The following is a 23766-nucleotide window of genomic DNA, read 5'->3' as shown; positions in this document are numbered from 1 at the left end:
ATTTCCTCAGAAATTACTTTTTTCCTGTGTTCATAAGGAAGCTGAATTTAGTCAAAATGTCGTACTTAAGAACTTCCCCACCAGGCGGTGGTGGCACATACCTTTAATCCCAGCACTCGGGAGGCAGAGCCAGGTGGATCTCTGTGAGTTTGAGGCCAGCCTGGACTACCAAGTGAGTTCCAGGAAAGGTGCAAAGCTACACAGAGAAACAAAAAAAAAAAAAAAAAAAAAAAAAAAAAAAAAAAGAACTTCCCTGTCCATACTACAAAAACCCAAAGAAAACCCATTTTCAGCAAATGCTTAGGTTTAGAAAAATATTTTTAGATCCCTTTCAAGCTCCACACAAGCACTTTGGAATGTGGAGGAAAGATAGCTCAGAGTTATCATAGAAATGCTGTGCTATTGAGGCTGGACACCATTCAGTATAACATTTATGTACATGTGATCATTACTCTTCACTTAACCGTTTCTACACAAAATTACTGAAAGGGACTATTCTAATTGCAAAACTATCCAAATAAGAACTCAACTTGTTAAAAAAAAATTAAAAACAAAAGTTCAAAAGCTGGGTGGTGTTGGCTGAAGCCTTTTGGCGGATCTCTGAGTTCTAGGACAGCCTGGTCTACAAAGTAAGTTCCGGGACAGCCAGGACTATCTCAAAGGGAAAAAAATTCAACTTGCATAAAATAAAAATAAAAAATTAAAACAAACAAACTTTTTGTCATCTTCTATCTTGAGGTTACCAATAGATAATATACACACAAGCCAGGTATAGCACATGACACATGCTTACCATCCTAGAACTTCATAAGTAGGGCCAGAAGGATCAAAACTTCAAGGCTAACTTTAGCTTACAAAGTGAATTTGGGGCCCACCTTGGCTATACAAGAACCTGTCTCAGCAAACCCAAACACTCATAATATAGGCAAGGCTGAGCATAGAACACTTACCTAGCACATTCGTGGAAAACATTTTTAGGGAAGGAATTCCGCTTTAGATTCCATTTACAGTCTTTCACAACAGCTGAAGGTATCTGTGGTAAGGAGACTTCTGACTTCTAAATGTTGCACAAACCGAATATATAACAATTAGTTTTGTCATAGTTTACCAATCATATAAAGAACTTCATGCCTACTATAAATGTTTTAGTATATGAAAGAAGTCAAAGTACCATCCCCCCAAGTCCCCCTCTCCAGCATTCAGCCTGTTTCCTGCTTTCTAGATCTGTTCGTAGAAACTCAAAACACATATAGAACAAAAAACAGGCTCTCAAAGAAGAATTTGCACACCCAATCTACTGCCATGTCACTCTTGCCAGCAGGGCTGGGGATGTGGTTGATAGGTAGAGTATTTGTCTAGCATGCAGCAGGACCTGAATTTAGTCCCTAGCACTGCACAAGCCTAGCATGAAAAACAGTCCATGTCCATGAATGGATGGCTGGACAGACATGAAAAGGAGAAAATAATTTAGTTTTATGTATATGGGTGTTTTATTTGTATGTATGGGCACTATGTGTGTAGTGGCAAAAGAAATCAGAAGAGGGGATCAGATCCCCTGAAACTGGAGTTATGACCGTTGTGAGCCATCACATGGGCACTGAGAGTTGAGCCCAGGTCCTCTGGAAGACACCCAGTGCTCTTAACCACTGAGCCAACTCTCCAGCCTGAGAAAAGATTTTAAAAAGGATATTTTGGGGCTAAGGACATAGCCCAGTGGTATAATACTTACTTGCCTTGAATTCAATCCCTAGCACTGCACAGTTAATTAATTAATTTTAAAACATTAGAAAAGTAATTTTGACTCATTCTACAACATGGATGATCATTAAGGACACTACATTGAATAAAATAAGCCAGTCCCAAAAGAATTAATTTCACTTATGAATATACATGTGGGTAGTAAAACTGAAAATGGAAGAAAGCAGAAGGGTGATGGCTATGTGTGGGAGACAAAGGATATCAGACTGCTGATGTCAGTGTTTTCTTTTTGCAAGATAAAAAGGTTCTAGAGATTCTCTACATAACAGTGTAAATGTACTTAACATTACTGAACTATATACACTTAGAAACAGATAACACACACTCTAGTCACAGGACACAAAGAAACTAATTAGTACTGGCCTGGAAGCTTCCACGTGACTAATTTGCTTTCACAGTACCAGAAGGTGTCATGTAAGCTTCTCAGGGAGAAAGTCATCCACAATCTTAGCCAGCTGTAAACCCTGTGAGCTACAATAATGGACAGCATATTGAAGTATATTCATGGACGTAATATGTTACAGGGATAACAAAACACTTTCCAGTTGGATTTAAGGCCACTTCTATGGGAGGAAACTCATGCCTGTAAATATGGCCCAAAACTCATGATCCAGGAGTTCATAGTCTTCTGGGGTGAACATTATTATTATTATTATTTTGCTAAGTGGACATAGTATCAAACTTTCCTCTAAATTTGTATCTCTATACCCAGTCCACACCAGAGAACTTTCTCTGTGCAGTGGTAGGTGGTTAAACAGAAAATCACAACTGGTCAAAATGTAAAGAAAAGTGTCTATGGAATCCTCAGCCACAATGGGACATCATGCTCTTTACTTCCAAGACTCAGGTACTCTTGGAAGAGGAGACAGAAAGATTACAAGAGCTACAAGTTGGGAAGGACTGAATCAAAATGGTATCCTCTGGACATGACAAGACCACTACATTTTTGAACTCACATTAGTTGTGGTTGCCTGCACAAAACCTTCACAGGACCAAGTCAGTCGTCAATCTAGCATGGAGGGGAAAGGTCTCATAAGCCCCACCCCTAGATAAGGTGCTATTGACAGTTGATGGCTTCCGAGGAAGAAGTCTCAGTTTTCATTAAGGGTGTGGTCCCTGATAAGTCAACCATGCTCCAGTGCATGGCCCACTACCCTTGAGTTTATGGGTGGTACAAACTAGACTCAGTGGATTATTTTTAAGAGAAGACATGAAGTTAGGAGGAGGTAGGGTGTGAAGGTTGGAGTTGGAAGGAATTAGAGGGAAAATGGGGAGAGGATATTTATCAAAATAACCATGCATGCATGAAAGAAATTCTCAAATAATTAATGAAAATGTTATATTAAGAAGAAATAGTTGTTGGGTGTGGTGGTGTATGTCTTTAGTCCCAGGAGTCAGAGACAGGAGGATCTCTGTGAGTTCAAAGGCCGCCTAGTTTACATAGTGACTTCTAGGACTACCAAGGCTATATACAGAGACTCTGTCTCAAAAAACAAAACAAAGAAATGGCTCATGTAAATTTCATATTATATTTTTTAATTAAAGTTAAGAATTTTAAATCACACAGATATCTCTTCAGAAACACAATTTTTCATCCTCATACAAACAGGAAAATATATATGTGTATGTGTATAGTCTTTGTAAGCAGGCACTGACTAAACATTCTATTTGCCAATTTTCCTACTACAAGCACCATTACCACCAACACCTCTAGCCATTTGGTTCCCATAGAATGAGTTCTTAAAAACAAATTACTATGCTGGGCAGTGGTGGTGCACACTTTTGATTCCAGTGCTCAGGAGGCAGAAGCAAGTGGATCTCTGAGTTTGAAGCCTGCCTGGTTTACAGAGGGAGTTACCAGGGCTACTCAGAGAAACCCTGTCTCAAAAAAACAAACAAACAAACAAACAAAAATAGAATTACTAGATCAAAGAATAACACAATAAAAAACTTGAACATTTTATTTTTTGTTTACTGTGTTTGGGTGTTTTGCCTGAACATATGTGTGTGCACCATGTGTGTGCAGTGCCCTCAGAGGCTAGAAGAGAGTGTCCAATCGCCTGGAACTGGATTAAGATACTGTTGTGAGCTGCCACATGTGTGCTGGGAACCAAATCTGGGTCCCATCTCTAGAAAAGCAGCCAATGCTCTCAACTAAGCCATCTCTTCAGCCTCAAATACATACATTTTAAATACTGATATTCAACATGAAACTCCCCTCTACAATGGGTCTACCACTTTACATTCTCACTGACAGTGTCCCTAGGTCCCAGTTCTGGAAAAAGGAAACACCTGAGAAAATCATTGTCTAGATTAAGAAAAAAAAAGTCCAGACGATATTTAGTTATTTAATATATAATTAAAGTCCATAAATGAATTCCAGACTGACTTCTGACTATGTGGAATCCAGCTACTATCAAAACTTCCTGTTTTCTATAAATCAAAGCAGCTAATTCATCAAAGAAGTTAAAATATTGATTAAAATATATAACTAAGTGAAAATTAACAATCCATAATGGTTGATAGCTGAAATCCGTAATGATTTAAGTTATCTAATAGATTTAAGGCACTTTAATATCTCATTTAACCTCAGAATGACCATGATGGGTGAGAAAATGGGTTCAAGAAGTTACAAAGCTTCCTGGTGTACCACAGGAAGTGGTACAACACCTTGTATGATTCTCAAACTCAGTTTCTTCTCATGCAGCAGGGCACAAGAAAACAATGAGTTCACTTCTTTCACTATTTATTTAAAGAAGCATGCTTGCTCCTTTATTTATAAATACCCATTATACTAGGCACTGGTAATAATTGAAAACAATATTTGCTTAGTTGACAAATCCAGTATTTAAAGAATCTGATGTCCCCTCTGTAGGATGTGTTTGCGTGTAGTTGTTTTGCCTGAATATATGTCTGTACACCACATATTTACCTGGTGCCCACACAGACAAGAAAAGGGTTTTGGATCCCCTGGAGACGAGTTACAGGTAACTGTGAGCAACTATGTGGGTACTTAGAATAGAAGCTAGAGCAGCCAGTGCTCCTAAACTCAAAACCATCTCTCCAGGCCCTTATATTTTATTTTGAGACAGGGTCTTTCTGTGAAGACCAGGCTGGCCTGGAAATCACAGAGATCTGCCTGCCTCTGCCTTCTAAATACTGGGATCAAAGGCATGTGCCATGACAGTTTTCTAAAATGACACAAGAGATCAATTCTGTTAATACTATTTAACAATTAAGTAGAAATGCTACTTTCAATATTACCAAAATTTTTATTAATTCTCACAGAAAGGAAAAGCCATGTTTCTAAACATTTGTGAGAAGAGAAGAAATGTCTACTAAAGTCCAGCCACTAAGAGGTAATATTACTGGCCTGATACTAAAAAAGACAAAGGATTATTTTTAAGAACAGGTGGTATCAGTGCAAATGACTCAGTGCCTTGCTAATTTAACACTTTAAGTATAGTATCTAACAGGAAAATCCACTCCTGTAGATGGAAAGGAAGGTAGATTTTGCAAAAGTATACCTATTCTTCCATGCTAAAATACACATTTACTTTGCTGTTTGTTGGTTGGTATTTTTTTTGTTTGTTTTTAAAATTATTTATTTATTATTTATACAGTGTTCTACTTGCATATATCCCTTCAGGCCAGAAGAGGGAGCCAGGTCTCATTACAGATGGTTGTGAGCCACCATGTGGTTGCTGGGAATTGAACTCAGGACCTCTGGAAGAGCAGCCAGTGCTCTTAACCTCTGAGCCATCTCTCCAGCCCTTGTTTTTTTTTTTTTTTTTTTTTTTTTTTAAGCAGAGCTGAAAAGATAACTCAGCAGTTAAGAGCACTGGCTGTTCTTTCAGACCTGGGTTCAACTGTCAGCACCCACACTGTGACTGACAACCATCCATAATTCTAGTTCCAGGGAATCTGACACCCTCTTCTGACCTCCACAGTCACCATGAACACAGTTAGTATACAGATATACATGCAGACAAAATACTCATTCACACAAAATACATCTTTAGGGCTGGAGAGATGGATCAGCAGTAAAGAGCACTGGCTGTTCTTGTAGAGAGGACCCAGGTTTGATTCTCAGAACTCACATAGTGACTCACCACCCACCGTAACGACTGTCCCAAGGGGTCCAACACTCTCTTCTGAATTCGTGCACCATTACAGGCAAAACAATCAAATACATCAAATAAATGTGATTTTTTTTTAATTTCAGGGTTCTTATCACTGAGTTATAAAAGTTTCTTACAGTTTACTATTAAAATATCTAATAATAAAAGCTGTATACTTTAGCTCTTTCGTTTGGTCTGCATCTATGTGGAGTTTACTTTTTGTTTGTGGTATGAGGTAAGAGTACCACTTCATTTTTTTTTATATGTAGATTTCTACTTATTCTAGAATTATTTCTTGAAAAGACTATGCCTTCTCTTTCTGAGTGGTCTTGGTGGACTTACAATAAGTTGATTGATTGTAAGCATACTGCTTTACTTTCGAATCTCTCATTCTATGCCACTGACCTATATATCTATCCTTTTTTTTTTTTTTGGAGCTGAGGATCGAACCACAGGGCCTTGCCTACCACTGAGCCAAATCCCCAACCTAATATATCTATCCTTAAAGTACCATATTGTCTTGATTATTATAACTTTGTAGCTGAGAAGTGTGAATTCTCCAATTATGTTTTTTTCCTCCCAGGAATACCACAACTATTTGGGTACCTTTATTTATTTATTTAATTTTTTTTTTTTTTTTTTGGTTTTTTCGAGACAGGGTTTCTCTGTGTAGCTTTGCGCCTTTCCTGGAACTCACTTGGTAGCCCAGACTGGCCTGAACTCACAGAGATCCACCTGGCTCTGCCTCCCCGAGTGCTGGGATTAAAGGCGTGCACCACCACCGCCCAGCTATTTGGGTACTTTTAAACATATATATGCATTCTAAACTCAGTTTGCTGATTTCCACAAAAGGAACAGATAAATTTGGTGGAGAATAGATTAAAAACACATACCAATTTGCTGAGTATGACCATGTTAGCAATACTGTCTTTTGATTCATGAACATTTGATGTTTTGTCATTTATTAAATGTTCTTTAATTTTTCAGTGTTTCATTGCTGAATATATAAATGTTGTATTTATTCTGCTGTCTAGAAGCATTTTATTCATTTTGATGAAAACATAAATGGAATTATTTTCTTAATTTATTATTCTTATTTGCTAGTGTATAACATTACAACAAATTTTTATATAACAATCTAGTACCTACCAGCCTTGCCAATCTCATTTATTAGCTCTGGTAATGTTTCTTATTTATGTGTATGTCGATTCCTTAGAATTTTCTATATACAAGATGACATCATCTCACTGGGCAGTGATGGCACATGTGGGAGGCAGAGGCAGGTGGTTATCTGAGTTGTGAGTTCAAAGCCAGCCTGGTTACAGAGCAAGTTCCAGGACAGCCAGGGATACACAGAGAAACTCTGTCTTGAAAAACAAAAACAAAGGCGGGCAAAGCTGGACAATGGTGGCACACGCCTTTAATCCCAGCACTTGGGAGGCAGAGCCAGGTGGATCTCTGTGAGTTCAAGGCCAGCCTGGGCTACAGAGTGAGCTCCAGGAAAGGTGCAAAGCTACACAGAGAAACCCTGTCTCGAAAAATAAAAACAACAACGAGAGAGAGATCATCTCAAATAAAATTCCAATTTGAATACTTCCACTTCTTTTTTAAATTTATTTTTAAGTTGTATGTGTATAGGTGATTTGCCAGTGTACATGTCTGTTTACTACTTGTGTCCCTGGTGTCCTTGGAGGCCAGAGGAGGACATCAGATTCTATTCTATAACGCCTATAACGAAACACAGATGGTTGTAAGCCACCATGTGGGTGCTGGGAATCCACACTGGGTGTCTCTAAAAGAGCACCAGTGGGCTGGAGAGATGGCTCAGAGGTTAAGAGCACTGACTACTCTTGCAGAGAGATCCTGAGTTCAATTTCCAGCAACCACATGGTGGTTCACAACCATCTGTAATGAAATCTGGTGCCCTCTTCTGGCCTGCAGTCATACCTGCTATATACATAATAAATAAATAAAACTTAAAAAAAAAAAAAAAAGAGCACCAGTGATCTTAACTGCTTAGCCACCTCTCAACTCCTACTTCTTCTTTTTCCTACCTAACTGCCCCAGGCTAGAACCAACACCAAGAAACTTCCAAACCTCTAGCTCAATAGATGCAGCAAAAACTATTTTGTTTTGTTCCTAATCTTAAGAGAGAACCATGTAATCTTTCACACTTAAAAATATGTAATGTTATCTGTATTTTGTAGATGCCCTTTATCAAGCTGAACAAGTTCCATTCCAATCCTAGTTTGGCCGGGCAATGGTAGCATACACCTTTAATCCCAGCACTTGGGAGGCAGAGGCAGGTGGCTCTCAGATTCAAGTCCAGCCTGGTCTATGGAGTGAGTCCCAGGACAGCCAGGGCTACACAGTGAAACCCTATCTCAAACAACAACAAAAATCTGCTTTATTCAATGCTTTTATTATAAAAAGATGTAGATTATTATCTAATTCTGTGTCCATGTCTATTTTCACAACTTTTTTTTTTGTTGTAAATTTTTACATACTACAGGAAGACATCCACAGGCCTGCCATTATAATGAGCAAGTATGTGGTGGAAAAATGGGAGAGAAAGAGAAACTGAATGGTTCAAGTGCTTGGAAAGGGGACGATCTGAAGTGAAGGGGTGAGATGTAGGCTAATGTGGGAGGCCTTCTTATCACCTGGGTCCATGGTGACATCTAGTCCCTGGATGCTTGCCAAGGACCATGTCTGGGTCCATAGCCCTACCACAGGCAGGGTCTGTGTGGCCATTCATGGCCCATGTTGCCACCAAAGGCCACAAGGATGCTCAATGTCTGGGCTGCCACCCGTTGTTATAGGGATTTTGTCTGTGTTGTGATCTGATGTCCAATGGAGTCAGGTCATGTTTTGAGAGGCAGGGTTCACATTCAGCTGGCCAGAATGGATCATGGAATTCCATGGCGGACTTGAGAGAAGGGAAAGAGAGGCCCTCAGATGAGGGAGAGGCAGGGCCATGGGGTTGTGTAGCCTTTTCAGGCCAGGAGGTGGACAGTGGTGGTGTGTCACAGTCACTTGCGGTTCTCTCAGGTTTATATCCTTAATATTTATTCCAAGTTTTATTTTTTAATAAATGATAAAAGAAATCACAATATCTGGTGGCCACATGGGGCATTATCAAACCACGCCAAGGCAGTGTGACTCTGCCACACCACTACTAGAGCAGAAAGCTTATTCTCCCTTTTCCCAGCCACTCCCTACCTGCTTTCCTGCATTTGGGAGTATTCCATTGCAGTTCTTCTACAACAGCCTTCAGCTGCTGCCTGCCCCTGTCCCAAAACACCGCTAGGGTTAGCTGTCTCACTAGGCCTGGGCCCCTACTTGCCACCAGGCTGCCCTCCCAGGCACAAACCCCTGGCTCCTCACAATTCATTCCTGTGTCTGTCACTCCCCTCTCAGGCCAAGCACCAGGGCAGAAGGTAGTCCAGCTGCCTGGCCCCACTGGTCACTGCCACCACCACTGCTGCCTGGGCTAGAGCTCATTTGCTACTAGCTGCCAGGTGCTGAGCCAGAACTGTTGGATTCTCTTGCACTTGGATCTCTCAGTAACAGCTCCCCTCCCGCCTTGGTGCTGGGCCTGCTCCCCCTGCTGGTAGAACATTGTCACTACATCTGATTACACTTGCACAACCCCACCCTTCCAGGATCTGCATCTGTGATGGTAAGACACTTGGCAATTTTAAAACTTTGAACTAGGCTATTGAATTAATTAATTGAAAAATTAATTATTTTTTATAAAGGGGTAAAGACAATCTTAAAATCTTTCCCATGTTAAGAATTGTACATATCACAATGCAGGGAATTAATACCCTGTTTACTGCTACTATGGATGAGTGCAAATAAAAAAGATAAATGAGAGAATAAACAACTTAGCTGGAATCGACATAATGTCAGTCATAATTATTATCAGTTTGGTAATTCTTGATTTATTCTTAAAAAATGGTTTGATAACTGTGCCAAATAGAATTTTACTGATAAGATACAAACCTTAAAAAAAACTTACAATTCATAAGATACAAGCCTTAGAAAAGGTTACTACTGATAATATACAAGCCTTAGAAATACTAATGAAAATAAAAAACTTGACTGACAAAATACAAGCCTTACAAATACTTACTATTGAAAAAGATAAAAATTTGACTGATAAAATACAAGCCTTATGGGGTTGGGGGTTTAGCTCAGTGGCAGAGCACTTGCCTAGCAAGCACAGGCCCTGGGTTCGATCCTCAGCTCCAAAAAAAAATTTTACAAGCCTTACAAGTATTTACTAATTAAAATAGTAAAATTTTGACTGCTTACTAATGAAAATAATAAAAACTTGACTGATAAGATACAAGCCTTGGAAAAACTTACTAATAAAAATATTCAGAGACAGACAGAGCAGAATCTATCACATCATTACATTATGAAACTGAAGAGGAGCATCCCAAGGTTATCAGAAAAAAAAAACTGTAATTTATCCAGTCACCATACAGGAACCACTAAATGGCAGGCATCTCCTATGGAAGAGCTTACTGGACTCATGTCGAAATGTTAGATTTGAGGAGATTTAAGGAAGCAAAAGCATTCACCTTTTGGGAGGCAGATGTTAAATTCATGGGCAACTAATAACAGAATTATTCCACAAAACTGGAAAGATTTGGTTACAGCAATACTGGAAGCTGGTCCTCAGTTACAATGGGAGACATGGTGGAGAGAGGAAGCTAGGGTCATAGAACAATAAAGTAGGACTAGAGGTATTGAAATTTCCCAGGATCAGCTCCTCAGTGAAGGCAATTATGCTGATTTGCAATGACAGTCTATATATGATGAACATACCTTGGCTCTATGCCATACAGCAGCTTTGAATACTTGGGACAGGGTTGAAGAATCGGGAAAGAGGACTAAGTCATTTACTAAAATTATACAAGGCCTAAAAGAAGCCTTCACTTAGGGCTGGAAAGATAACTCAGCAGTTAGGAGCACTGGCTGCTCTTCCAGAGGTCCTGAGTTCAATTCCCAGGAACCATATGGTGGCTCACAACCATCTGTAATGAGATCTGGCGCCTCTTCTGGCATGCAGGCAAAACACTGTATACATAATAAACAAATAAATCTTTTTTTTAAAAAAAAAAAAGCCTTCACTTATCTTTTTTTTACAAAGATTGACTTCAGCTATAAATAAAATATCAGATCCAGAATTTAGACATATATTAATTGAAACTTTTGCTTTTGAAAATGCTAAGTCACAATGCAAAAGGGTAATCAGGCCTTTAAAGGTAATATCAGCACCCATACGTGAATGGATTCAAAATACAGTTGATATTGAATCTCATACTCATGATAGTACTTGGATAGGAGAGGTGATTTCCAAAAACTTTAAGAAAAATCAAAATGTCAGATGTTTTAATTGTGGCTCTTGCAGGCCCCATGTCAAATTTAGTTCAATCATTACTTGTAAGCATAGGGGAAACTCCTCCACACAGCAATTAAAGGACCTAATGCCTGTTGTTAAAAACCATACTGCTCTGGATGACAAAACAGCTTCAGTAAATACAACAAAATTTTCAGGAGAGACCATAAAACAAGTATTTTAGAAAGCTTCTATAAATGACCAAAGACCAAAGCTGAAAATATGGGCAAATGGCATTGTAACTGAAGGTTTGGATGACACAGGCGTGGATGTAACAATAATTTGGCCAAAACCTTGACATTCAGATTGGCCTCTTCAGGAAGTAAATGTTCAACTTCTTGGGATTGGAATTTTATCTCAGGTAAAACAAAGTTTAAGATGGGTTGAATGCATAGGACCAGAAGGACAAATAAGAAAATTAAAACCTAATGTGGCTAACATAACGATGAATTTATGGGGACATGATTTATTATAGCAAATGGAAAATATAGATCAATATTCCTCTGATCTCAAAAGCAAACCATAAAGTAGAGAATGTTTCTGAGAACTATTAGAAGGTATTTCAAGAGCAGTCACAGACTGTTCAGGCTGTACATAGCAGGTCACAACAGCTGATAAACTTTCAAAGGTACCAACAGCCCTACCTTTAAAATGGTTAACTGACAAACCTGTCTGGGTGGAACAATAGTCTTTAACATCAGAAAAATTACAGGCATTAGAACAGTTGGTATAGGAGCAGCTAAATGCTCAACATATTAAAGAATCAAAGAGTCCTTGGAATTCTCCTATACTTGTCATTAAAAAGAAATCTGGAAAATGGAGAATGCTAACAGATTTGAGAGCCATAAATAAGGTAATTCAACCAATGGGCTCTTTACGGCCTGGAATTCCCTTGCCTTCTCTATTACCTAAAGGATGGTCTATTACAGTAATTGATTTAAAAGACTTTTTTTACTATACCTTTACAAGAACAAGATAAAGAAAAATTTGCCTTCATGGCCTACTTATACTAATTCCCAGGCTATTAAAAGATATCAGTGAAAAGTTTGCCCACAAGGGATGTTAAACAGCCCCACCTTGTGTCAATATTTTGTATAATAGGCACTGGAAATAGTTTGTAATTTTATAATTTTTTTTTTTTTTGTCCTTGATGGTTAGCTTTAATTGTCAACTTGATACAACCGAAAGTCACCTGGGAAGTCTCAAAGAAAGACAGTCTACATTGGGTTGACCTGTGGGCATGTGTGTGGGAGAGTGTCTTAATTCAGTAAATTGATGTGGGAAGGCATGGCCCACCATGGGCAGCACCACTCTCTAGGCTGGAATATCAGCCCTGAACTGTGTAAGAGCAGAGAACTGAGAGCATGCAATCATGCATGTATACATTCTCAATTTTATAATTTACCATTAAATGGATGATATCATACTAGCTTATTCAAACACAGATACCTTAGGAAAAATGTTTAAAGAAAATATTGCCTTGCTGGGGATTACAAATTGTTCCTGAAAAAAGACAAAGATGAGATTCTATTAATTACCTAAGATATAAGATAGGTTTACAAAAATTTCAACCACAGATGGTACAAATCAGAAGAGATCAATTGTGAACTCTTAATGACTTTCAAAAATCACTGGGATCTCCAATTAACTCCAATAAACTTCAGTTAGCTGGCTATGGTCCACAATGGAATTAACAACTTAAGAACTAAGTAATTTATTTCAAACCTTACAAGCTGATAAGGAGTTAAATAGTCCATGAAAATTATCAGCTAAGGCTGAGAGAGAATTGGCTCTGGTATTTAAAAAAAAAATTACAGAATGCACATGTGGATCACTTGGATTCAGAGCTTGACTGTACCCTAGTCATTTTACCTTCTACTCATTCTCCTACAAAAATTCTTATGCAGAAAGAAGACAGTATTTTAAATGGATTTTTTGTTTTGTTTTGCCACACAGAGTAAAAAATTAAAGACCTATGTAGAAAAGGTTTCTGAATTGATTTTCAAAGGAAAATTGAGACTTCATCAATTAACAGAAATAGACCTAACAGAAATTGCAGTACCTTTTACTAATGCTAAAATTTCCTCATTAAGAGCAGAAAATGAACATTTACAAAGAAATTGCAGTAATTTTTTGGGAGAAATTAACAACAAATACCCCAAAGCAAGAGATTTCAATTTATAAAAAGAACCAGTTGGTCCTTCCTCACATTGTGCAGGGAACACCAATATCTGGAGCCTCTACATTCTATATTGATGCAAATAAATCAGAAAAGGCAGGTTATAAGTCAGGAAATTTAAGTAAAGTGGATCAAAGTCCTTATGATTCCATTCAGAATTATACGCTATTCTTATGGTATTATTAGATTTTCCAGAATTTTTCAATATAGCTACTAAATCTCAATATGCAAAAAGAGTTGTTTTACATATTAAAACCACTGAACATATTCCCGATGATTCAGAATAAACTTTGGTATTTATTCAATTTCAAGAAATAGAAATAAAAATCATCCCATATATTATAGATATTGGAACCCATACAGGCCTACCAGGCCTATAAGCACAAGGTAATTATGAAATTAATCAGCTATTGGTAGGAAATGTGCTAGGAGCCTCAGAATTTCATAAGAAACACCATGTTAATAGAAAAGGTTTAAAGAAAGATTTTTCTATCACTTGGCAACAAGCAAAGGAAATTTTAAGAAAATGGTCCTACTTGTTCTCCATATAACCAAACTCCATTACCTGCAGGAAGTAATCATGAGAGTACTCAAAGAAATGAAATTTGGTCAATAGATGTGTTTCATTTTGAGGAGCTTGGAGAATTAAAGTATGTGCACCATACCACAGATACATATTTAGGATTTTTTTTTCAAGACAGGGTTTCTCTGTGTAACAGTCCTGGTTGTCCTGGAACTTGCTTTGTAGACCTGGATGGCCTCAAACTCACTGAGATCCACCTTCCTCTGCCTCCCAAGTACTGGGATTAAAAATGTGCGCCGCCGCCGCCGCCACCACCACCTGGCTCATATTTAGGATTTCTGAGTTCTGAAAAGGCTGATTCTATAATCACACACTTATTAGAGGTTATGGCCATTAAGGGAATAGTTGTACAAATTAAAACTGATAATGCTCCAGCATATGTCTCTAGTAAAATGAAACAGTTCTTTTTTTTTTTTTTCATAACAACATAAAGCATATTACAGGTATACCACACAATGTTACAGGACAAACAGTTACAGAAAGATCTAATGGCACTTTAAAAGATATGTTTAATAAACAAAAAGGAGTAATAAAGACCCCTAGAGATAGACTGCACAATGCTTTATTAACTTTAAATTTTTTAAATGCTAATGAAAAAGGAACAACAGCTACAGAGAGACGTGGGATAATAGGAAAACAAACAAACAAAAACAAAAAAACCTCTGAACTAAATCAGCCTGTATACTTTAAAGATGTGTTGATGTCAGAATGGAAACCAGGATATGTCTTACACTGGGGAAGAGGTTTTGCTTTTGTTTCTACAGGAGAAAAAAAAATATGGATACCACCAAATTTGATAGATTTGATTTAAATATGAGAGACCTCTTGATTAGGAAAGGCAATAGTTCATCAAACAGCATGGCAATTCAACCTGGCAGAAAGAAAAACTCCCCAAAGTTAAGGTAGGGGCAGGGTTTTATTTTCGTCTTTCCAGGAGAATAAAAGCATCCAACTAAGGAATCTGAAGATCTTTGGTCAAATGAAGCATCTGTAAAAGGAAGAATCAGGAAAAAAATGTTCCAAGAAAAGAAGTAAATTGGCCTAATGGTGTAGCACACTTCCTACAGGATAATATTTCATAAATCTTTCAAAATGTTTGTTTTTGCTGTTCTCTACAGACATGTTAAGATAGATGGTCTTTATGTAGTCCAATCTCAATAAAAAAACTAAAGCTGGCTTTGGAGTTGGAGTTGGAGTGTGGCTCTCTCCTCTAAACCCAAGCACACTTGATAAAAGAAAATCCAAAGTCTCTGTCTCATGTCGGAAAAGCCACCTGATATGGTACAGAAGAAGACCAAAATCTAGGGACTATTATATTGTCACTAATCTCATATCCCTTGGATTTGACACTTTAAAACTTTTCTTAAGGTATAAATATTATCTCAAAATTCATAAGATCATATATATGTATATTTAAACTTTCTGTTGTGATATTAATGGTCTTATAGAGTATGAACTAATTCTAACCTTAGGCTTCATGTAGCTTCCCATTTGTGATTTCAGGCTTGAGTCTGAAGCAGGTATTTAGGAATTCAGCTTGTGTATCCTAGGTGTATTTAATAGATTATGGTCCTTTCACCTCTCTAAGATCTGCTGCATATGACATTTAAAATGTTAAAGTTTTCACAGTGGACAATGAACATTCCTAATATCGACCTTTGAAGTCTCCAAAAGATGATGGGGCTCCACAATGATGAATCCACCTGGATTGTGGTAATGCCACTAAGCTGACTATAAACTGCTCAGGACAATTTCAAGACAGTTAAGATTGTCCAGCCTCATAGACTACTCCATCCAGGACTTCAGATAGCCTTGCATTGTTCCCTCACACCAAGATTGGACAACAGCTAGATTCCCTAGAACTTGGCTATTATCTCCATTTTCTCAGGGTTCCCTAAAGATGTCGGGACCCCACGTCAACAGGAAAGTCTAGAAAATATAACGCCCACATTCCCAAGAGTGGGATGGATGGTTTTTGGTCATTTGGTGGATAGTGAATGTTTGTCATTGTTTAGGAGTGTTTGTTGCAAGTTGTTACTGGTCTTGGTCAAGAAAAAAACTATTCAAAGGAGGTTATATTCAAGGGTCTTTTTCTAAAAAGAAAAGGGAGGATATAGGAATGATAGGAAAAAAGGGGTAGATTATTAAATCTACTTTAATCCAAAAAGCAACTATTAATCTCAAAAAATTTTACATTGGTATGGATTTTTGTATATTGATATAAATTGTTTAAGATATTTTGTTATATTGTATGTGTGTTTCTACTCTTGTCTATGATATTTTTATATACTGATACAAATTTAAGGTTATTTTTGTTATACCATATATATTTCTATTTTTGTTTAAAGTATTATACCTATGCAGATCGCTTAATGTAATGTAAAGTTTTAGTCCATGAAAGCTATTTTATTTAGGATAATAAAAAAATACAGGTTAATAGTTAGTCACCCATAACTATCAAACTTATAGTCATGTTAGGTATGTTTTCAAGATCATACAGAGATATATTTTAGATAGGTGATCTTTAAACACTTCAAAGACCTATAGAATGTGGCATTTTAAATGTTTTAATAACATAAGGTTTGTCTTGACAATGAGACACATCTGCTCCAAGGTGGCACCATTCTACTTCAAAAAAGGATTCTGGGCATTGAAGAATTGCTATATGGAGTTTACTTTCTTTCTGGCAAAAGCTAGCCATTTGGGCAAGAAGTTGCCCTTGCCTGGACTGCTAACAGTATGCTGTCCAAATTGGACAAGCAAAATACAAAAGCAACTGCTGAACTTTTCCAAGACAGGGTAGAACAGTCCTTCAAAATTTTCTGCTTCTCAGAAATGTCTGTCAGATATTCTAAGCCTGTAGGCTGAAGTTGGATATGCCAGCATCGCAGAGGAACCTAGGGTGACTGTCCAGGCAGCCAGCTGTTTCTGTCATTTCTAATAATTTTGCAAGTTGCTTGCTCTTCACTTCCTGTTTACTCAGATAATATATCCTTCTCAGGTCTTTGATGGAGTTAAAGACTATATAGTTACAGTTACAGTGTTCCTTAATTATGGTAGAAAATAAAGTAGGTACGAAACTTTGGACTTACAAGGAGAGGACACTAATAGAGTATTTTCTCTAAATTTGCCAAATTCAAATGGACTGGACATTATGAATGTATTTCTTACTTGATAATTGTTCTTGTATATAGTTTCATTTTGTTAAGGTTAATACCTTTTCTTTCTGTTTAGATAAATCTGATAATCATTCTTACTGTATATAGTTTTACTATGTTAAAAGTTAGAATCCTTCCCTTTTAATTAGACAAAAAGAAGGAAATGTCAATGGAAATTTTGTCTGTGTTGTGGTCTGATGTCCAATGGAGTCAGGAATTGGTTCAAGAGGCAGGGTTCACATTCAGCTGGCCAGAATGGATCATAAAGTTCCCTGAAGGACTCAGAAGAAGAGAGAGAGGCCCTCAGAAGAGGAAAGAGGCAGAGCTGTATGGTTGTGCGGCCTTTTGAGCCGGAAAGTGGACAGTGGTAGTGTGTCATAGTCACTTGTGGTTCCCTCAGGTTTATTAATGTTTATCCCTGAGTTTTATTTTTTTAAATTTATTTATTCATTATGTATACAGTGTACTGTCTGTATGTTTGCTTGCACTCCAGATGAGGGCATCAGATGCAATTATAGATGGTTGTGAGCCACCCTGTGGTTGCTGGGAACTAAACTCAGGACCTCTGGAAGAGCAGTCAAGGCTTAACCTCTGAGCCATCTCTCCAGCCCTCGAGTTTTATTTTTTAATAAACAATAAAAGAAATCAAACCGTGTTGTGGTGGTGCATGACTTTAATCCCAGTACTCGGGAGGGAGAAGCAGGCAGATCTCTGTGAGTTCAAGACCAGCCTGGTCTACAAAGGGAGTTCCAGGACAGCCAGGCTATGCAAAGAAATCCTGTCTCAAGAAACAAATGAGAAAAGAAAAAGAAAGAAAGAGAGAGAGAGAGAGAGAGAGAGAGAGAGAGAGAGAGAGAGAGAGAGAAAGAAGGAAGAAAGAAAGAAAGAAAGAAAGAAAGAAAGAAAGAAAGAAAGAAAGAAAGAAAGAAAGAAATCACAATAACCAATGGCTATGTAGGTATCCAAGAGACATGCCACCACTGGAGCCATGCTGTCATCTAGGCCCAGACTACTGCCAAGGGCCATGTCTGGGTCATGGCCCTACAGTCAAGGTCTGAGTCGATGTCTGTGGCTCCTGTTGCAACTGAGGGCTGCGTGGTTTCCTGCAGTCTAATCAGCCACCTGGAACCATACTAATTCCCAGGAACCATGCTGCACCCAGGGCCATACAGATCTAAGTAGCAGGTACAGCTATCCAGTGCCATGGTGACTTCCAAGCCAGGGCTGCAGCTGGGGGCCATGTCTGGGTCAGTGACCCTACTGCAGCCAAGAGTCTGTGTTGATGTCTGTGGCTCCTGTTACCATGAGAGCTATGTGAATTTCTGGTGTCTGGGCTGCAACCTGGGGCCATGCATGCTGGTCTGGGTGGTCTGTGCCACCATCTGGGGCCATGGTGACATCCAGACCCAGGTTGCTACTGTGGAACAATTCTCTTACACACTGTAAAGATTTGTCACTTGAATTGGTTTAATAAAACATTGAATGGCCAGTAGCCAGGCTGGAAGTGTAGGCAAGGTGACCAAACTAAAAATGCTGGGAAGAAGAAGAAAAGCAGAGTCAGGAATCACAAGCCAGATGCAGAGGAAGCAATATGAGAATGCCGCACTGAGAAAAGGTAACAAGCCACATGGCTAATCATAGATTAGAATTATGGGTTAATTTAAATATAAGAGTTAGTAATAAGCCTGAGCTACCCGCTGAGCATTTATAAGTAATATTAAGTCCCAGAGTCAATTATTTAAGAAGCGGCTGCTGGGTATTTGCAAACAGGTAGGCAAGAGAGAAACTTTCCACCTACAGGTTGCTGCCACCAAGGCTGCAGCTGAGAACCATGTCTGGATCCTACCACAGCCAGGGTCTGTGTTGAAGTCTGTGACCCATGTTGCCACTGAGGGTTATGTGGATGCCCAGGGTCAGGTCAGCCACCTGAGTCCATGTTGGTAGGCAAGGGCCATACTGCAGCTGGGGCCTTGTAGATCTGAGAGGTCTGAGCTGCTTCCTGATGCCATTTTGATGTCCAGGCCAGAGCTGCCACTGAGGGACATGTCTAGGTCTGTGGTCCTGCAGCAGCTGGAGTCTGTGTTGATATCCGTAGCCTGTGTCATCTCAGGGGGCCATAGGAACCATGCATGGTGAAATCAGAGGGCCATGCTGAGCTGGTCCCATCCTTCACTGGCCCTGAGATAGCTAGCCCTGCCCCTCAATGGACACTACAACGAGAGATGGCCCTACCCCTCACCATGGGGGTAGGAGAACTGACCCTGATGGCATGGGTATAGGGGAGCTGGCTCTGTCCCTCACCTGAGGGAGGAAGCCCTACTGGCCTGGACTGACCAGTCAACCAAGGTTGGGTCTTGGGTTGGCCCACTCTAACATCTACCCCCATCGAGGACCTGCTAGAGCTCATGAAGGGATTGGTCCTGTGGAATAATAACAGGATGATCTCCCTGACTGGGGAAACAGCAGGATATTCAAGAGGAGTTTTGGTAAGGATGCAGTAATGATGGTGTACCACAAACCAGAGGCCTTGAACCAGACCAATGACTCACTGCAATGAACATTTGCAAGTAAAGCTGATTAGACAAAAGGGTATGCTGTGTGACACACCATGGCTCCCAATGACACCAGGATGAATGAGGAGGTGTTAAGAGAGGTGGGAAAGATGGAGGAGTAAAGAGGTTTTGTTGTTGTTATTTTTGTTTGTTTTCTTTTTTTTCATTTGTTTTTTTTTGTTGTTGTTGTTGTTGTTTTTATGGAGGGGGTACTACAGGGGTAGAAGGAAGATATGCAGAGACTGAACTGGCTGGGCTGGGAGGTAGGTAGAACTGGGGTGCATGATGTGAAATTCCCAGATTCAATAAAGAAATTATGTTAGAGAAAAAAAAAAACCTCTGGGCAGTGGTAGTGTACGCCTTTAATCCTAGCACTCAGAAGACAGACGCAGGAGGATCTCTGTGAGTTTGAGGCTAGCCTGGTCTACAGAGTGAGTTCCAGGACAGGATCCAAAGCTACAAAGAGAAACCCTGTCTCAGCAAAAGAAAAAGAAAAGAAAATATATTAGCCAGGCAGTGGTGGTGCATACCCTTAATCCCAGAACTCAGGAGGCAGAGGCAGGCAGATCTATGTGAGCTCCAGGACAGCCAGGGCTACATAGAGAAACCTTGTCTAAAAAAGAAAAAGAAAAAGAAAGTAAAAAGAAAAAAGAAAAAGGAAAGAAAATTGGCTTAATTTAGCATTTGGGAACCCTGAGTGACAGGATAATGAGCTCTCATTTTGATTAAGAGATAATGCCTTGAAAAGAATAAGGTGGAGGCCAGCGAAATGGTTCACTGGGAAAAGGTGCTTATTGCACATGACTAACAACCTGAGTTTGAACCCTGAACCCCACACAATGGTGGAAGGAGAGAACCAGCTCTAGAGAGTTGTCTTATAACCTTCATTATATGCCATGGCATATATGCCCTGCCTGGCCCATCACACACACACACACACACACACACACACACACACACACACACACACACACATTGTGAACACACACAATAATAAATAATTTGAAAAAACCCATGTGATAACACATACCTTTAATTCTATCACTTGGGAGGTAGAGGTAAATAGACCTCTGTGAACTTGAGGACAACCTAGTCTACACAGTTTCAGATCAGCCTGGGCTACATAGTAAGACTCTATCTCAAAAATAAAACAAACAAGCAAACAAAGGTGAAAGAGGGCTGGAGAGATGGGTCATTGTTTAGGAGCACTGGCTGCTCTTCCAGAGCACCTGTGTTCAATTCCCAGCACCTACATGGCAACTCACAATCATCTGTAACTCCAGTCCCAGGGGATCTGATACCTTCTTCTAGCTTCAATGGGACACTGCATACAGATATAATATACACGCAGGCAAAACACTCATATACACATAAAAAATAAAATAAGGGGCTGTAGAGATGGCTCAGTAGTTAGTTCTTCCAGAGGACCCAAGTTTGGGTCCCAGAACCCACATGGCAACTCACCCACATGGCAACACATGTACACTTGCACTCAAGCACATACATACATGTACACATACCACACACATACAAATACATAAAAAAGAAAAAGGAAAAAGGAAGTTCACAAACATCTTTCACCATATGCTGTAGTTTGAGTGTCTCATCTCTCTAAAACTCATGTTGAGATTTAACTGGCATTTCAATGATATTGGGATCTAGGATCTTTAAGAAATCTTTAGGTCATGAGTACAGAGCCCTCCTGAAAGGATTAATGTCCATCTAAAGCAGTGATTCTCAACCTTCCTAATGCTATAACCCCTTAATACAGTTCCTCATATTGTGGTGACCGCCAACCATAAAACTATTTTCATTGTTAATTTGTAAGTGTATTTTTGCTACTGTTATGAATCATAATGTAAAATATCAGACATTTAAAATGGTCTTAGACAACTCCTGTGAAAGAGTCATTTGATGACCCACAGGTTGAGGACCACTGGTCTAGAGAATAGGCTTGCCCCTTCCTACATTCTCTTTTTGCCCTTCTCTATTATTATCTTTAAATTTTGTATGTTTTTTATTCTTTTTTGTTATTTTTTGAGTCAGGTCTCAGGATGTAGTCCTGGCTGGCCTGGATAAAGCTCACTATGTAGACCAAGCTGGCCTCAAACTCAGAGATCCACCTGCTTCTGCCTCTAAGTGCTGAGATTAAAGATCTGCACCACCATGCCTGGCCCAAACTCTGTTCATCTTTAATGGGTACATTATAGTAATTCAATGCCTATATAGCAATGTGTATTCATCAATCAGAGTAATAAGAATTTCTATCTCTATCATTTTCTATCTAATCATTATTGATGTAACCTGAGAATTTCATACTCTTCTAGTCACTCTGAAACATATCACGTTATTTCAATAATTACCCTACTGTGCTAAAGGAGAATCAGAATTAATTTTTTCCACTCTTTATTTTTGATTCCCCTTATTCAAATTTTTCCATCCCCTTTTATCCCTATTTTCTACAAGGCTGACTTTTTAGTTTCACAAATCAGTCCCTATCCTTCTCCCATGTGATACCTGTATATGTTTGATTCCTGGCATAAATATCTACTAGATGTGCAAATTTGAATAAGTTATGTAAGTATGCTTTCCAATCCTATCACATAAAAATAGTAAGTACATCACCAGGTTGTTGTAAGGATGAAGTGATTTATTACATGCATAAGGCTTAGAGGAGTAGTCACTAATGTTAACTACCATAGTTATAGCTGTTCCCCTTTTACTGCTATATTACAGGACCCTTCCCAGAACTGTGCTCACGCTCCCTCCCTAGCCCTCTGTGTGTGTGTGTGTGTGTGTGTGTGTGTGTGTGTGTGTGTGTGTGTGTACATATATGTGTGTACAGATGTAAGCATCTATATATGCACATGTGGAGGTCAACACTGAGTATCATCCTATTTTTGTCTTATTTTTTGAGGCAGTGTCTCTTATTGAACTTGGAGCTTACTGACTGGCTAGACCAGCTGGTCATCAAGCCCCTAAGTTGCTCATATCTCCACTGGCCCAGCATTAAAATTACAAGTATGCATCAATGTTTTATATGAGTGCTGGTGATCTAGACTTGGGCCCTCATGCTTGTACAGTAAGCTCTTACCAATTAAGCCATCTCCCTAGTACTTCTAAATAGCTACTAAACAGAAGGCACAGTAAAGGAAGTTATTCACAGCATTATGTATATGTATGTATATACATATATACATAATTTGTTATAACAAGTTTTAATAATCTGCTTTTGCTGAAAAACATTGGCTCACCTGGATCTGGACTTACAAAGGACTTAAGGCTCACTTTACAAGAACAGAACAGTGACTAAGACAAGCATAATCCCTTACTATATTCTAAATCTTATTCTTATACCTACAGATGAGTGTAGCTACCACCCCTCATCCAAGAAGCTAATAAAGCAAATGGAGATCATCACAGAAAACTACAATTGGACATGATGCTGAGATCAATAGATCATTGGGAGCCCAGTCTCAAAGGATATATCTATATTACTGCTCCTGCATCTACAGCTCAGAAAATATCACAGAAGGGGGGCAGAAAGACTCTAAGAGCCAGAATACCAGGAAGTCTGCTGTGAAACAGTCCCTCCTAGAAATGGTTGCATAAACAAGACCAGAAAAAATGGTAATATTAATAGACATGTTAACTGAAAGGGGTAAAATTGTTCAGGGTTCCATCCCTGGACAAAGAACTACAGGCAACTAATGACTACTGAGGGAAGGAGAATTAGCCACTCGCAAGGCTGAGCCCCCTTATTGCTTGTCCAAAGAAGACTGGTCAGCCCTGAAACCATACACATACACATACACATACAAACAACAAAAATAGACTCAGCAGAATATGTGTGTGTGTGTGCGTACACATATAAACTTGCTGAATATATACATACATAAATACATATACATACATACATATATATACATATATACATATATATATCAACTTGAGACATGGAGGATGAAGAGAGTTCACGGGAGGGGCTAGAAGAAGGAAAGG

At 38.9% G+C, this 23766-nt stretch overlaps 1 protein-coding gene across 9 annotated transcripts in view; it reads right to left on the bottom strand.

Annotated features, from left to right (window-relative positions):
* Positions 1–23766, bottom strand: part of Grk4 (G protein-coupled receptor kinase 4) — a 113204-nt gene that overhangs the window by 73420 nt on the left and 16018 nt on the right. For all 9 annotated transcript variants that reach the window (XM_028870833.2, XM_037208179.1, XM_028870832.2 and 6 more), the window contains one exon: positions 951–1057. In XM_028870833.2, coding sequence (XP_028726666.1) covers positions 951–1057 — 107 coding nt within the window. Of the gene's footprint in view, positions 1–950; positions 1058–23766 lie in introns of those variants that run through there.

Source organism: Peromyscus leucopus, chromosome 7 (assembly GCF_004664715.2).
Source record: "Peromyscus leucopus breed LL Stock chromosome 7, UCI_PerLeu_2.1, whole genome shotgun sequence".
In the NCBI taxonomy this organism is placed as follows: Eukaryota; Metazoa; Chordata; class Mammalia; order Rodentia; family Cricetidae; genus Peromyscus; species Peromyscus leucopus.
The sequence above is the reverse complement of the archived record's forward strand: the minus strand, read 5'-3'. Positions and strand labels throughout refer to the sequence as shown.